Source organism: Gasterosteus aculeatus, chromosome 13 (genome assembly GCF_964276395.1).
Source record: "Gasterosteus aculeatus chromosome 13, fGasAcu3.hap1.1, whole genome shotgun sequence".
Lineage (NCBI taxonomy): Eukaryota > Metazoa > Chordata > Actinopteri > Perciformes > Gasterosteidae > Gasterosteus > Gasterosteus aculeatus.
In genome coordinates this window covers 3,330,254-3,344,432 of record NC_135701.1, presented here as the reverse complement: position 1 = coordinate 3,344,432, position 14,179 = coordinate 3,330,254, and the positions used below count along the sequence as shown (strand labels likewise).

Genomic DNA, 14,179 nt, shown 5'->3' with positions numbered 1-14,179 from the left:
TGTTTTATTGAATTTTGAATCGCCCCCTCCCTGCCACTCCCCGGAATAACAGAGGACTCTACGTTAAGTGCAGACAAATGGAGGGGCGGTATTTATTGCACAAGTCACAAAGAAAGAACACACACAGGCGTGAGTACATTGATTCGCTGTGACAATTACATTTATCATCGCTATTTGGCAGCAAGGAACAAAAGCATTTTGTTTGGCCAAACAGAAAAAGATGAAAATCCATCAGCATATTGTTACAACTATTACAGTAATAGACACATTGCAACTGTTGAGTGGATGTTTCTCAGCAAAAGGCACTTTGAAAAGACCTTAACATTAACAAAGCAGCGACTCTCCTCATAGGTTAAATATTATGTCAACGAATTGGGAGGAGCTCCAACCGAGAGCGACTTCCTGAAAAAAAAAAATGAATAAATGGGTCCAGCAGAAGGATATTTCTCTTCTTTCTTTCATATCCTGTATCACTGAAGTGGGGAACATATGAAATCTGCTTCACGAGTGAGCAGAGGACCTTTTGTTTGGGTGGCTCCTTTTAAGGGGTTAAAAAGAGGTCTGACGTACCTTAGTGTTGGTGACTTAAATGTATTTGGGTCATTTAGACTGAAATACCGAAATAAAATATTTTACCCAACATTAAAAACACCTTGACACCCGGACCTGGTCACAGGATTTTAAAATCCTCAACCGTGTCCACATTAAACATTCATCGTTCAATAAATACATTTATAACCAGTGTCACAATACAAGTCATATATTCTCTTGTTACGATCACCAGGCTACTCTGAACACAGGTTCAAAATTTGGCACAGGAATAAAATGTATCATACTTTGTAATTACACTACAATGTTGGCAATAGACCAAATAAGAATCTATACTGTATAAAAAATAATTGACACATTTAAACTTAAACTAGTAAAGGCTTATAGATTTTGCTGCAGTTTATGTGCACTCTGGTTCCTCTGGTTTCAAAACCATATAAGGCTTACGAAGAAGCAGAGAGCCACACCTGCTAACCCTAGAAAGTTCCAGTATGACGCATGCATACTCAGGGTAGGCAGCAGTAGAACACCTGTCTGAATAGAAAAGATATGAGGGTATTTTACAAAGTGAGCCAGATAACCTACTTATATGTCTGCAAAAAGGTTGTTGTAAAAGGAATCATGTTGGACATCCTAGTGTCACATATAAAATTAAATGGTGAATAAAGGATGTATGTATAGGATGAAGCATATTTTGCTGTTATTTGTCTTAACTTTATAATCCCACCTCTACACTGGCACACTGTGTGACACACAAGCCTCTTTTGAGGCTCTCATTCTTCTCTGCTGATCCTCGCCTGCGCGCTCTTTAACTCACTGGTTAGCATACACCCTGATCCCAGTTCAGCAAAAAAACTCCCCATGTGATGCGTGATATGAAGCAGGGAGCTGCCTCTCCTCAGTCGGCTCAGTCCGTCTTCCAGACCACATTCAGGACCTTCACCACCTCCTCGTAGATGATGAACACTATGGCCACGTCCAGACACACCCGGCCCAGCCGGGGGACGGTCCCTTTGTAGAAACTACGGGGCGACACGAGGAGACAGAAACATCACAGTCACATGGTTCCTGGTGTTCTGTGTTTGGCAGATTTAAATCATGTAGACTCCATGTATCACATGGGATTACTAAGAACATTGAAGGAAGCCAGCGGGTGCTTCCCCATTGCAACACAAACTGAAAGAAAGTAGAGTTGTACTCACGCTGCCAAGCCCTCATGTCTCAGGATCTTTGTAGCACAGTCCATTGTGCTTTTGTATTTATGTGCTTCCAGACCCTTTGGCAACAAAATAAAAGTATTGTTGTTTCTAATCAATGTCAGCAGTAGGCAACAACTTCACAAGTTTGATCTACAACACAAGGAAAGCAAGGAAAACAAACAAACAAATGTATACCTGCATCCTCGTCTTGATGACGTCTAGAGGAGTGTTCCCAAAGACACTGGCTGCTCCGGCTACGGCTCCGAACCCCCCAGTCACCAGGGGATTCATGGCTCTGTTTGGGTCGTCACCTGGTGAAAGGATGTTACAGAGTCACAAGAGTCCGTACAACAAAGTTGCACTCTGAACCCCTCCCTGAAGTTTCAAACACTTTCTAAGAGAACTTCTAACATACATCCCAACAAGTTCTCCTATCGCCCATCAGCAGTGTTGGTCTCTTTGTTCAAATATATTTTATACCGATAGAAAGACACACTGACCTTTGTACCAGTTCTTGAGCGAGGTCATTACATAGAATCGAATGGCTTGGTTGGAGCCTTGTTTGAGGACCGTTGCAGTGAGACCCTGATATGTCCCTCTTATTCCTAAGTAACACACAATAAGAAGGACATCAGAATACATTTAGTAGACATCATCATGTCAGGGGGCGGCATGGAGGTGTGGTGGTCAGCACGGTCGCCTCCACTTTTGTAAAATAGCACCGTTTCTGGCTGCATTACCCGGTTTGACCAGTAGATGTCAGGGACATGACATGCACTGCAGCCCGGCTTTACCTTGTGCTTTGATAATCTCTCTGACTCCGTGGAAGAAGCCTTTGTATTTGGGGTTTGCTGAAGTCTGGTCATGGATGAATTTAACCTCGAGAGATAACAAAACAAAATAATGAACAAGGTGATCTTTGGACAAGACAGGAAATGTTTAGTCTGTCTTTCCTTCAAATGATGCAGGGAAACTGTGTGTAGGGGACACTATATCCAACATGATAAGTCGAGGAGAGTTTCTTTTTATCAAAATGTTTGTGCTGCAAATATTTCTTTTGTTTATGAGTTCTTGAAGGCTTTGACGTTTGTTTCAGTCCTTGAAAAAGCACACTACGCCCAATCTGTTTATTAGACATATCTTATAAAGCTTTATCATAAAAAATTCTTGGTATAGATGCTGCAGGTATATTTTGCTTCGCTGGGCATTTGGTAACAGTAAAATGATCAAACATCTGAAATCTGTCCACAGATGATTTAGGAGCCTACCTTGACAGTTTCCATTGGGCAGACCACCACGACAGCCTCCAGGATCCCCGCTCCCAGCCCACAGAACAGGCCTCTGGTGCTGTCCAGTCGACCGGACTCGTCCCTCGCCTGATTGCTGAGGAACTCAAACACCCCGAACCTGAGGAATAGATCAATGGACGTTAGGTCCCTGAACCCTCAGGTAGTAATGCTCAAAATGAAAATAACGAAAAAAATGCCTGATTTGAAATATGTCCAGGATCTCACCTTACAGCGTTAACATGCCCTAGTAACGTCAAATTGTCAATTCACTTGCTGGCAATAAATTATAACAAAAAATTGAAAGACACAATTTAACAAACCTAGTGATTTGCATTAATATATGTGCAACGAATGCATTTCTATGCGTTAGTTATATAACATTTAAATCCTCAATATTGATGATTCTGTGGAGATGAAATATTCAATGCTAAACACCCATGCGCTGTCCTCTTACGGTCCTTCCCCTTTGAACCTCAACATTAGAGCTAGAAATTGGGGGCGAATCCCCTCGGCCAGAGTGTGTGCGGACTTACTGCACGTGTGCATGTAGGACAAAGAACTGTCTGATTCAACAGCGTGCACAGTGGCTCCACACGGGCAACCGTGTGACAACAAGTTCCTTTTGTGGCTGCGCTTTTTGGTCTCGTTTCACTTGCCTCCGAGGCCGATGCCATATATTAAACCATCATATGATCAATGTGGCTTTAAATCGCCCAAAGTCATCTTACAGGCAATGTAAAAATGGCTACAGTAAACACATACAATAAAAGTAGAAATACTACATCTAACATGAGGACATTCTCCATAGTAAAACAAGGATTTTTTGTGCTGAATGTGCTTATGGCATTTACTTTATCATCCCTCCTTCTTGCGTCCTCATTAAGGATGCAACAATAAATCGGAGTGAGCAGGAACAGCTGCCATGGAAGCCAGAGGAAGAGAGAGAGGGTGTGGTTTATGTATCTCTTCAATCAGAAAAGGTTGTGCCAGTGAGTCCTGTACAAGAAAGGTTATTTATAGACTAAATTGAATTGAAGGGAGGACGTTGCCCGGTACATTTAGCGAGGATGGGCGGGGAGGACGGACACTCGGGTCTTGATGAATGCTTTGTTTTCGTTGCGGTCTCTTCTCCGTACAGGACTCGTCCCTCTCGCTCGGCTCGGGTGATTTTAGCTTCCATTAAACATCGAGCCTGCTTCTCGCTCAGGCTTACTCCTGAAATTCTCCACCCATCCATCTGCCCCCCACTGTCAACCAGCACAGCAAAACAAATCCTTTTGGTTGACTCTCTCGCTGCACGCCACCAGCTGACCATGAAACTGTTTTGAAAGGGAATCTTTTTTTATATGAAGGAACAAAAAACCTCCCCGCAGCTTTCTTAGACTTAGACAGTAGTGCACTTAATAACTAACATGGTGGAACGAAGGCAATTCCCTAAAAGCTGCATAAGAGAAATGTGCCTGTGTCATTCCTGCTCTTCTGCCAATTTACTTTCTCTCTCTCTCTACAAATTGTCTCTCTCAACCCATTTACCGAGTGGCCTGAACTTCTCCGCCAGGAAGTGACATGTTTTGGCTGACATAGTCGGAGATGAGTCATTCCCCATCTTCATTAGTGGGTCTTTCTACAAGGTCAGTTGAGGCGATGAGAAGAGTGTGTGGGGGGGGGGGGGGGGGTACGGAGAGAAAAGAGTCAGCGTGGTACTTAAGAAGTGGAGAAAGAAAGGAAGCAGACAGGAGAGAAGGATGTAGATGGGATGAAGGGTCAAGAGGACGGAGAGGTCAAAAGCGCTCTCCTCTATTCCTCCCTTGAGCCTCCCTGTCCCCTGTCAGGCCGGCTGCTAGGCGCAAGATGCTGCACAGGCAATCAGCTAATGGGATGGGGAGGCAGAGAACGGATTGAATGGACGACTTGGGGGGGGCAGCAGAAAATATCCTCTGTAAATCAAATCTAAATGTACCTTTACCAGAACAAACCCCACTGTACTGTGCAGTCTCACATGACGACGGAGAAAACCAGTCACACCCTCTGGGAAAAGCTGACTGACACACTCAGATGTGCGCACACACGCACACGCACACACACACACACACACACACACACACACACACCCTTGACAGAATACGGACACAAGTCTCCCTCTGTGTGCTCCTATTGAGACCCCCGCTGGGTTTGAGTGGCATCTTTGCTCTGCCTGGCTGGGCCTGTCTCTCCATGGAACAGACAGGCTCTGCCCTCAGGCGTCACTCTCACGTACACATACACAAATAAAAGAGAAATAAAGGAAAGGCGTGACTGAAAGAACCGTCGAACAAAAACCAAAGCACCTGACGTTGTTTGTCTTTGTTCCGTTGCTCTGCAATAGTGCACACTTGTCTGGAGATAAATGTCAACGCTATGAAAGAATAGTGCAATTGTACCAACGGCTAGTGTGGCATTTATGGCTTTCATTGTGGGTAATGGACTAGAATAATTGTTGGTGGTTCCAGGTAGAAGATCCAGACTTTACTGCACACATGCACGGTTATGTTCTGAGGTACAGCGTGTGCCACGAGAACCACAATGTCAGACTCTCTCTCTCAGTCTGTGTCCCCTGTTTCTACAATTGCTTTATGTACATTGAGATCTATCCTTAAAATAGTAAGCTTGAGTGACATAATTCATTTAACCTGATATAGAGTTCATTTCGTTGTTGTGTGCTTTGTTATTTGCCTCACCTGACTGCAGATTTGGGTATGGATCCGTATACTAGGGAGCTGAGTCCTCTGTACAGCCCCTTAACACCATGACCCTGAACCGTCTGTTTCACACAGTCACCTGGAGAAAAACACACACGCGCAGACACAAAAATAAAAATGACATTCAATCAATTTACTTATTTCTTTGGTAAGAATATGTATTTTTCACAGTCCACTCATCCACCACAGGAATGTGTACTTTTCACTAAATGCATAATCCATGCGGTGTTCCAGTGTTCTTTATTCACTCATCTATTCCCTCGGTGTCATCAGTATGGAAAGACTTATAAAGATTACACCAATTTCTGTGATTCATCAACAGTGTGTTTTCACCAGAACTCTGCGTTTCTCTTTGAACTTGCGTCCAGAGATATCCGCCCATCGGTCCAGGTCCTGCTATCGAGTCAAATGCACAACTCAACAGACAGCAACAGCTGTCTCAAGCTCTCATTAGCAGGATCTCTCATCCTCAGAACTCCCTCCAACATCACAGTCACACATCCGGCCTGAGAGAGTGTGTGTGCGCGTGTATGTTTACCATGCTACGCATGGATAGGAGTGTGCATTGGTCTGTTCCAAGTCATATAAACAAGCACAGTGACAGCCTGCCAGAATCCCTTATGTACCTAGAGATGAGAGGTAATTTGATAATGAGCTCCTCAGAGAGGCACACTGACAGGAGGAAGAGGAGAATATTCTTCAGGAAGTCAGGTTGGTGCGAAGGTAAGTAGGGACACAGGGTGGAATGTTGGTAGAAACGAATGTAGGTAGGCAAGTGGCAAGGACGGTAGTTAAGTAGGTGGTCAGTCAGGTAGGCGGTTAGGTAGAAAGGGCAGTTAGATAGGAAGGTAGAAACGGGGGCTTGTAGGAAGGAAGGAAGCAAGGCAGCAATATGTAGGTAGGAGAGGAAGGTAGGTATGTAGGCAAGTATGTAGATAGCTAGGAAGGTATAAGAAAGGAATGAAGGTGGGGAGGTTGGTCAGGTAGGAGGGAAGGATGCAAGGTATGTCGCTAGGTGAAACTATTTGTTGAAACAAGTTATGTGGAAGACTTATTTGAATTGTTGAAATAAATCCCACGTTCAGCCTTTTAGTTTTTAGCTCACCTATTCCTCTGTATTTGGGAGGATTGGCCTTCTCGTCCAGTTGAAGTTGGGTCTTGACGTACTCTGTAGGGAATGTGATGCAGATCTCTATGCCGCCTGCGAGGCCGCCTGGAACACACAGACAATCAGAGCAGATGGTAGAGGATATAAGGAGAGCTGATTAAAACCGGGAAGAAGGTGGTAGCGGCGCCGACTCAGAGCATCATGGATCATTACGGCGACTCCACAAATGGCTCTTCCTCTATAAACATTCAAACGCACCGCAGCCGAGGGAGGAGGAGCGAGGAGCCGAGCGGGGATAAATCAACCGCAGCCCAAACGTCACTTTTTATGCCGCCCCCCCCGTTCTGCTCCATAAGAACAAGAGGAGGGACGGCGTGAGGGGACACACAAGTCTCAAAGATGAGAACCATGAGATGAGATGTGTCCTTAAGGGAGGCTGAGGCAGAGCACGGGGAGGTGGGGGACACAAGGCTGACATTAATTAAATTATCCACTCAGCCTGCAGGGAGGGGCTCCATTACCGAGAACAAGACCTTCCATTAACTCAATGACTGACACACACACACACACACACACACACAAAATCCATGATCTAAAACACTTCTGGTTGACGATGAGGAATTATAATTATATGTATTTATTTATGTGCTCAAAAGCGTTTTCTTTCTGTTGTGTCGAATATTCATGATATTAGAACATCATAAATAATATTCACATGGCAAACATTTTTGGCTTGTAGAGAAAGAGGACAATCCAGTTGAAAACGGTTGCAGTCTATGTGCTGATGTTACCTTATGTTTTTGGGATAAAGAAGTCTTTATTATGTTCTCGGTGTATTCTGGCTCCTCCTTAATTTAGCTCTGCAGTTTCACACTCCTCACATGCTGCTTACGCCACCTTTCATCACTGTGGCCCCCAGAAGCAGAAGACCAAACTATATGTTCAACCCTGGACGTTTTTGGGACGATAAGCAGATACATAACATTGGTCAGTCTCTCCGATCTGAGAATATAATTGGTTGTCCAAAGCCTGAGAAAAGCATGCGTCTCCTTTGCTCCGGTTTGTATGAACCTCCTCTGAGAGTGCTCTCTGATTCAATAAGATGAAATGGCGTTTACACAATGTTGAACAATCATCTAATAGTAAGTGTAATTTATCTCCACATTGTGGCAAAATAGAAATAGTGAAATTGTGTGATTCACATCTTTGACATGTAAATAAATGACACTGAAAAGGTCACAACATGAGATTTTTAATACTTGAAGAGTTTTCTGAACATTGTGGTGTTTGGAGCTACCCAAACATTACACATCCATTTATTTGCGCGCACGTACGCACACAGTAAGTAAATTTTTGCTGAGCCGTAACAGGAGTCAAGTGATGGACGTTACAACGCTTCACTGCAGCCAAGCTGATCCGGGATCATGTCGTCTTGGAGAAGAAAACAATAAACCTCATTTTTCTCTTTCCAGCCAATACGGCAGCCTGAACAGGAAAACAACAACATCCAGCAGTGACTCTGCTCGCATGCACCCCATAAACCCTCACGAGGAGGAGAACCGCTGTGTTTGTCTATCAGTCCATTTTGCATCCCACACACAGAAAAATATATTACACCCGCAAGGTTAAAGAGGACACCCTAAAAGACTCGAGTGCAGCTGCCAGATGTGGGTGACTCGAGTAAATCGGCTATTCGTCTTGATCTCCGAGAGCTTGCTCCCCTCTCCAGTTCTCCTCTTAGCATCCAACCGCCCTCACCCTCCTCCAAGCAGCAGCACTCCTCCAGACTGTCATAAAATCAATGCGTCTGCATGGATCCTTGACACTTTGTATTACACCAGGAGGAAATGGAAACAAATGAGCTTGAGACTTGCTGCGCAGCAGCAGTTTGATAAATCAGAGACCTCATGACTCCGGCTAGTAAAGGAAACCATCGATCACCTCCGACACATGACAGTCACACCCAGATGGGATTGTCGAATGTATCATTCCAGATGTATTAACGTGCTGCTGTAACAGCCTCCCTCTCTTCCACGACAAGCTGGATTCTGGCTGCAGGGATTGGATCCCATTTAGCAAAAGCAACTCCATCCCGGTTTTAATATTTATTTTTGTAAAGTAGCAATCTATAACAAAAAAGACATTTGTCTCTACATTTTTGATTTTTAAACTATTCAAAAAAAATCAATAAACTATTTTCTTTGCTATGATTTTAATATAATTATATAAATGTTGATATGTCAAGGCTCTATTTAACCACGTGACGAAACACCATATAAAGCAACTGCATGAACAGTCGGTCACGACTGAAGAGCTGACGACAGGAGGGGTGCAGAGGGAGCCAGGTGTGCGGCGTCCTGTCTGCCTCTGACGAGCAGCCAACACATCTGGTCCAGTGAAACGCCCAGCTAACAATCCAGCAACGTCTGACTGGTACAGCTCCTCAAAGCAAACCTGTTTACACCAGAAACAGCCAACAACGGGCATCTGCTTGTGTATGTGTGTATTTGCTAGCAAATTAATAAGCAGTTTTCTAGCAGAATCCATCCATTATTCATCCAGATATCCCTTATTAGATTATTATCTCACTTTAAATTCTCTGGGGGCGGGGTTTGTCACATCCATGTCTCCAGTCCAAAAAGAGAACGTAGCCAGAGGACTGATGTACTTCAAACATGAGGTGCTCTACTAACAAGGTCGGCCCGTTGCCTCGCGCCAAAAGAAAAATGAAAGGAATAATTTGTCTGGCGTCCGGCCTCGTAGGCTTCCTGTCCTGAGCAACACCCCCTGATGCGGCGCTGATGCTTAATTACAGGATGGATGCAAACTCATTCGATGTGGGAGCAGTTTAAACTGCGACCAACGTGCACAGGTTTGTTTTGACAGCGTGCACAACAGAAGAGAAGTGCCGCCGGGCTCTTTGAAGTGGAATAGGTTTTCAATGTTTTCACATTTAGATGAATTACGCATTACGTTTGAGCTTGTGGCCCGACAGAATGTACATTCAGCTTGTTGATCTTGCATCATGTTTGAAATGTAGATGCAGCGCATTCAAGGAAGCAGACTTCTGATATTTAAGCAGAAACGGCTATTAAGCATCTGTATTAAACATTTTAATTTGTTCTGAAAGTTAAGAGCAACCAAAAAAAGAATGCATGCAAAATACGTTGCCCTTGATTCAGTCTTTCCTCTCTTTTCAGTGTGGTTTCCACATGCACAGGGCAGTAAAAAGCACCGACTCCAAACAAGCAACTAGCTGGTGAAATATATTTAACGTGTAGCAGCTAAATGAATTTCCCTAAGAACTACACGACACATCACTCATAGCAAGAAGCAGAGACGGTTGCCCGGCGACCATCTTGAAGTAGATGTCAGCAGCTAATTACTTGAAAATGAATCACCCTGCTGTGATTAAATAACTACGATGACATTTTCACTCTGATGGATGCTCTTAAACAAGTGTCAAGATATTTTCCACATCACTGTTTGGAGAATTAAACCCAAAGAAAATCTAACAACTTGTGAAAAAAGTGGTGTTTGGGTTTTACAGGAAGTGAACGAAGTCAACCGAGGCGTCATAAGCTGCTTTGTGGACCGACGTTGACTGCTGTCTTTGCTTTTGGATGTTGACATTGTAGTTTTGGGCCTTCAACATCTTGGTTCTGGCAATCAGAAGAGAAGCCAGAGGGCGGAGCCTACCAAAACCAAACATGACATTTTTGGAGGAAATGTTGAAATCAACTTTTATGAACCGAAAACCAGAAATTCTGAGACAAACAATTCATAGACAGGACCCCGCCGTGATAGCTACCTGTCAATCACAAAAGCTTTCACTAAATAAACATCATTATGTATTGAAGACTTGAAACTAGAGATTTAGATCATATACTCATATTTACTGAGGGAATAAATCATGAGAGGAGAGGAGTCATCTTCTCAAAGACTTCTATACAATCGGACTCCAGAGTTGTCGCCCCCGGGTGGCCTTGAGAAAGAATCCATGTATAAGGCTCTGCAGGACCCGGAGGTTTCTCCTGGATGAAACCTGTGTTGCTGTAATGAATCGGACAGACGTCAGCCTTTGTCCACTCAATTCTATCCAATTGCGTGACAGCATTACACCAACATATATCTGACATGCAGTCACCTGCACTGTAATTTATCATCTCGCATCACTGGTAGTAGGCGAGGGGGAGGGAGGGCTGCGGTAACGCGAGGGAACGGGGAGTAAGCGCACGTTTGACGAGGCCTCCGAGCTTGAGAGGAGACAACCACTCAGAGAAAGCTAACCGGCTGCCCCGAGGCCAGAGAGAGAGAGAGAAGTCACATGAAAACAAGCCCATCTCAGTGGAAAATCAAATCCATCACGAGGACCACTTTTCTTTCTCTCTGGCTCCCTCCATCTCTCAAAAGAGTTACAAAAGAAGGCGAGTGCACAGCGCATCAGAACCAGAGACTCCATATACACCGCACTCTCCTCCTCAGGCTTCACGCAGACAAAACTACTACTACTACTGTGTCTCAACTCCGGGCGAGACGACTCCAGCCAATGAGGGCAGAGAGAGCTCCACGATATCTAAAAGCTACATGCAACCCCCCCCAACCACTCAATACTCTATGCTGGCCTTAAAGCCCACTAAGCTTTGACCTTCTACTTCTTGCTTTGTCTACTGTGGGCCATGGGGGAAGCGGCTCATGGCTCACTCCCTCCCCACACATAGCCGTGCTGCTAACCATAACAGATGAACCCTGAAGCAGCGTTAGCATGTCGGAGCACTGCAAGGGGTGCAGCTGGGCGAGAGGAGTGCATGTTATCGGCTGTGGCTTTTGACAGCTCAAAAGGACAACTCGCAGAGTCACGCTTTAAACATCAAACTCTATGCATGCTTTAATTTCCCAAAACCGTTTTTGAAAGAGTGTTAAAATCAATGGCTTGTTAACAGCGAGGCCGGGAGGATTCAAAGGGAGAACAGGATTGAGAGACAGTGCTGATGAGGTCACGCTGCTGCTGTTGTGAAACCGGAAAAACTGGCTGGAGAGGAGTTAACCGACGCAGGGAGCCACATTCAGTCAATCAGGCTGCACAGGACGGGTGGGGGAGCGGTCTCGCCCACCGCGGCTGCATTTCCATTTCTCGCTGCCTGACATGACGACACCAGTCAGGAGATTTTTTTTTCTGTTTTTTTTTTCCTTATTCACTTTAAATCATTTACTTGGAACAGTTGAATTTAAAAGTGTCATGGTTTTTTCTGTCACATGATGTAACCGTTCAACATTGATTCACGGCGTTCATCCATTTTCAGGCAAAACAGTGAGACAAGCTAGTTTTGACCTCTCAAATGGGAGGTTTTGATGATGTATGAATATAGAGAGCTCTTGACAAGGTAAGCCAGTCGAAGAAGTTGACAGTCCGGGTTCTGGTAACACAAGGGCATTTTCTGTCGCCAAAAATATTCATTGATTGATCAAAAACTAAAATATCAGCAGGCATTAGTCAAACAATCCTAAGCAACTAATACAGTATGCTTTTCAAACTCCATTCAAAGGGAATTCATTCCGAATGATGAAATATTCAGCGTGGAGCCGGTGCCAGAGAACAAGACTGAAATCAACAGTGCCCCAGCATGGACCCTTAATACAGAGAAGCTCTTCATCAGCTGTAGGAGGAGGAGGAGGGGGGGGGGGGTACTGAACCTCAGCGGGGATAAACTGATGAATCACAGCGGTCTACAACAAGCATGAGTATAGCTCTGAACCAATAAATCCATCAATGGAGCTATTCACGTGTCCCTACCAAACATCCCCAGCGTACAGCGCAATATAGTTGTTTTTTTTAATGGATGTATGTTGTACGGGATGTATTCCCGTTATATATTAATGTATAATAGAGGGGAAATACAATGTATCCTCCACATAGCTAAGCAAATACATTTAAAGACAGTATACCATTTAGTTAGAAATATTTCCCGGGTCCATTTAGTAGCCTTCAGGACTCTTTCGATCACATCACGCGAGCTTTTTTTTATGTCGTGTCAAAGGGTTAAAGTCCTGAAAGTACTCGTGCGAATGAAATCCCTATTTGTTCAGTTGTTGACTTTACTAGGCGTTCCTCCTCTCGTGGCGTGAGTAAGTTTACATACAAGTTCCCATTAATTCCACGCGGTTTCGCTCTTTAGCCTTTAAAAAAATGTTACTACCGTTTAAGTATTCGTTGTTGTTGGACCAGAAGCCACTCACAAAAAAGCAACTAAAACGTCTTATTCAATCTTAACTACTTTCCAAAAACAGTCACATTTCTCATAACTTTTCGGAGGACATATTCGAAACGACTCACCTGCAAGAATCGCCTTTCCCGGATGAGTTAGTTTCGTTTTCTCCGACGCCGCCGCCACGCAGCGCGGTCTGGAGAAAGGGCTGATAAACGTCCCTCTATTCTGCATAGTTACCGGGAGATGCACACGGAGATAAAACACACACACCCCGAAACAGCTTCTACTTATCCTCAAGTAGCTGAAGTGGCTTGCAGATGTGCGTAAGTGGCGCGCGGTGATCTCGGCTCAGTCTCTCGCTCTGTTGACAGCGCGCGCTCACTGGGACCGAGGAGGAAGTTCAGACGCTCCTTATCAAACGCCTGTTATTTGTAACTATGGCAACGCCGTTTCACGAAGGTAGTGCGCAAGTGGAGCGGGGCGAAACCGGAAGCGAGGAGGGGCGGCGGTCGAGTTGGCTCCCGGGAGAAGAAGGGCGTTCCCATCTGAATGTGGCCCCGTGTGGCGGGATACAGTCTATTCCACAGCTATCGAATCGTGGCACAACCAAAACCGGAGCAGTTTACCCACGACAGCAGCCAGTCGGTCCAGATGTGCCAGCCACGCCCTCTCCAGGCCGAGGAATCTCGGGTAGTTCCCGAGGAGGCATCACGGCGCAGCAGGGAGGAGGCCGGGACAGAGACACGTGCACACGCGCACACACACCTCCAGAACCACGCGTATCATAGAGGGCCCTGACGGCTCACATAATTCCCCTGGCGTGGCTTAAAGGAGGCTAGGAGAAAGGCAACAACAGCGCTGCGTATAAACGATTGTATTCATGTTACTCTTTGAACTCACGCAGATATAGGAAGTGCGCATCCCGGGCATCCCCCTCTGCTTGGACCATGACCGCGCGCGCATCATCATCGTGTCCCGCGAGGACCGACAGGAAGTAAACAAATCTGAACCTGAACGGCCAAGTGTTGGAGCGGCCTCGACACTTTTCCATTTATTAACCAGCTATTTTTTTTCGCTTGCTTGCCTG

At 45.0% G+C, this 14,179-nt stretch overlaps 1 protein-coding gene across 1 annotated transcript; it reads right to left on the bottom strand.

The window, feature by feature from the left end:
- Window positions 1-63: 63 nt before the first annotated feature.
- Window positions 64-14,056, bottom strand: LOC120831067 (tricarboxylate transport protein B, mitochondrial). The gene is made up of 9 exons (XM_040196197.2): window positions 13,218-14,056; window positions 6,881-6,988; window positions 5,755-5,854; window positions 3,017-3,155; window positions 2,543-2,627; window positions 2,249-2,353; window positions 1,944-2,059; window positions 1,752-1,825; window positions 64-1,571 (listed from the first exon to the last, which is right to left on the bottom strand). Exons 1-9 carry the CDS (start codon window positions 13,321-13,323, stop codon window positions 1,457-1,459), a joined length of 948 nt encoding a protein of 315 aa, XP_040052131.2. The 5' UTR covers window positions 13,324-14,056; the 3' UTR covers window positions 64-1,456.
- Window positions 14,057-14,179: the final 123 nt, after the last annotated feature.

Excerpts from the sequence above, each read along its gene's own strand:
- LOC120831067 (XM_040196197.2), bottom strand. The coding sequence starts at position 13,323 with ATGCAGAATAGAGGGACGTTTATCAGCCCTTTCTCCAGACCGCGCTGC. Across the intron at positions 5,855-6,880 it reads TCCCAAATACAGAGGAATAG|GTGACTGTGTGAAACAGACG; the intron begins GTGAGCTAAAAA and ends GTTTTTCTCCAG. Across the intron at positions 3,156-5,754 it reads ATACCCAAATCTGCAGTCAG|GTTCGGGGTGTTTGAGTTCC; the intron begins GTGAGGCAAATA and ends TCTATTCCTCAG.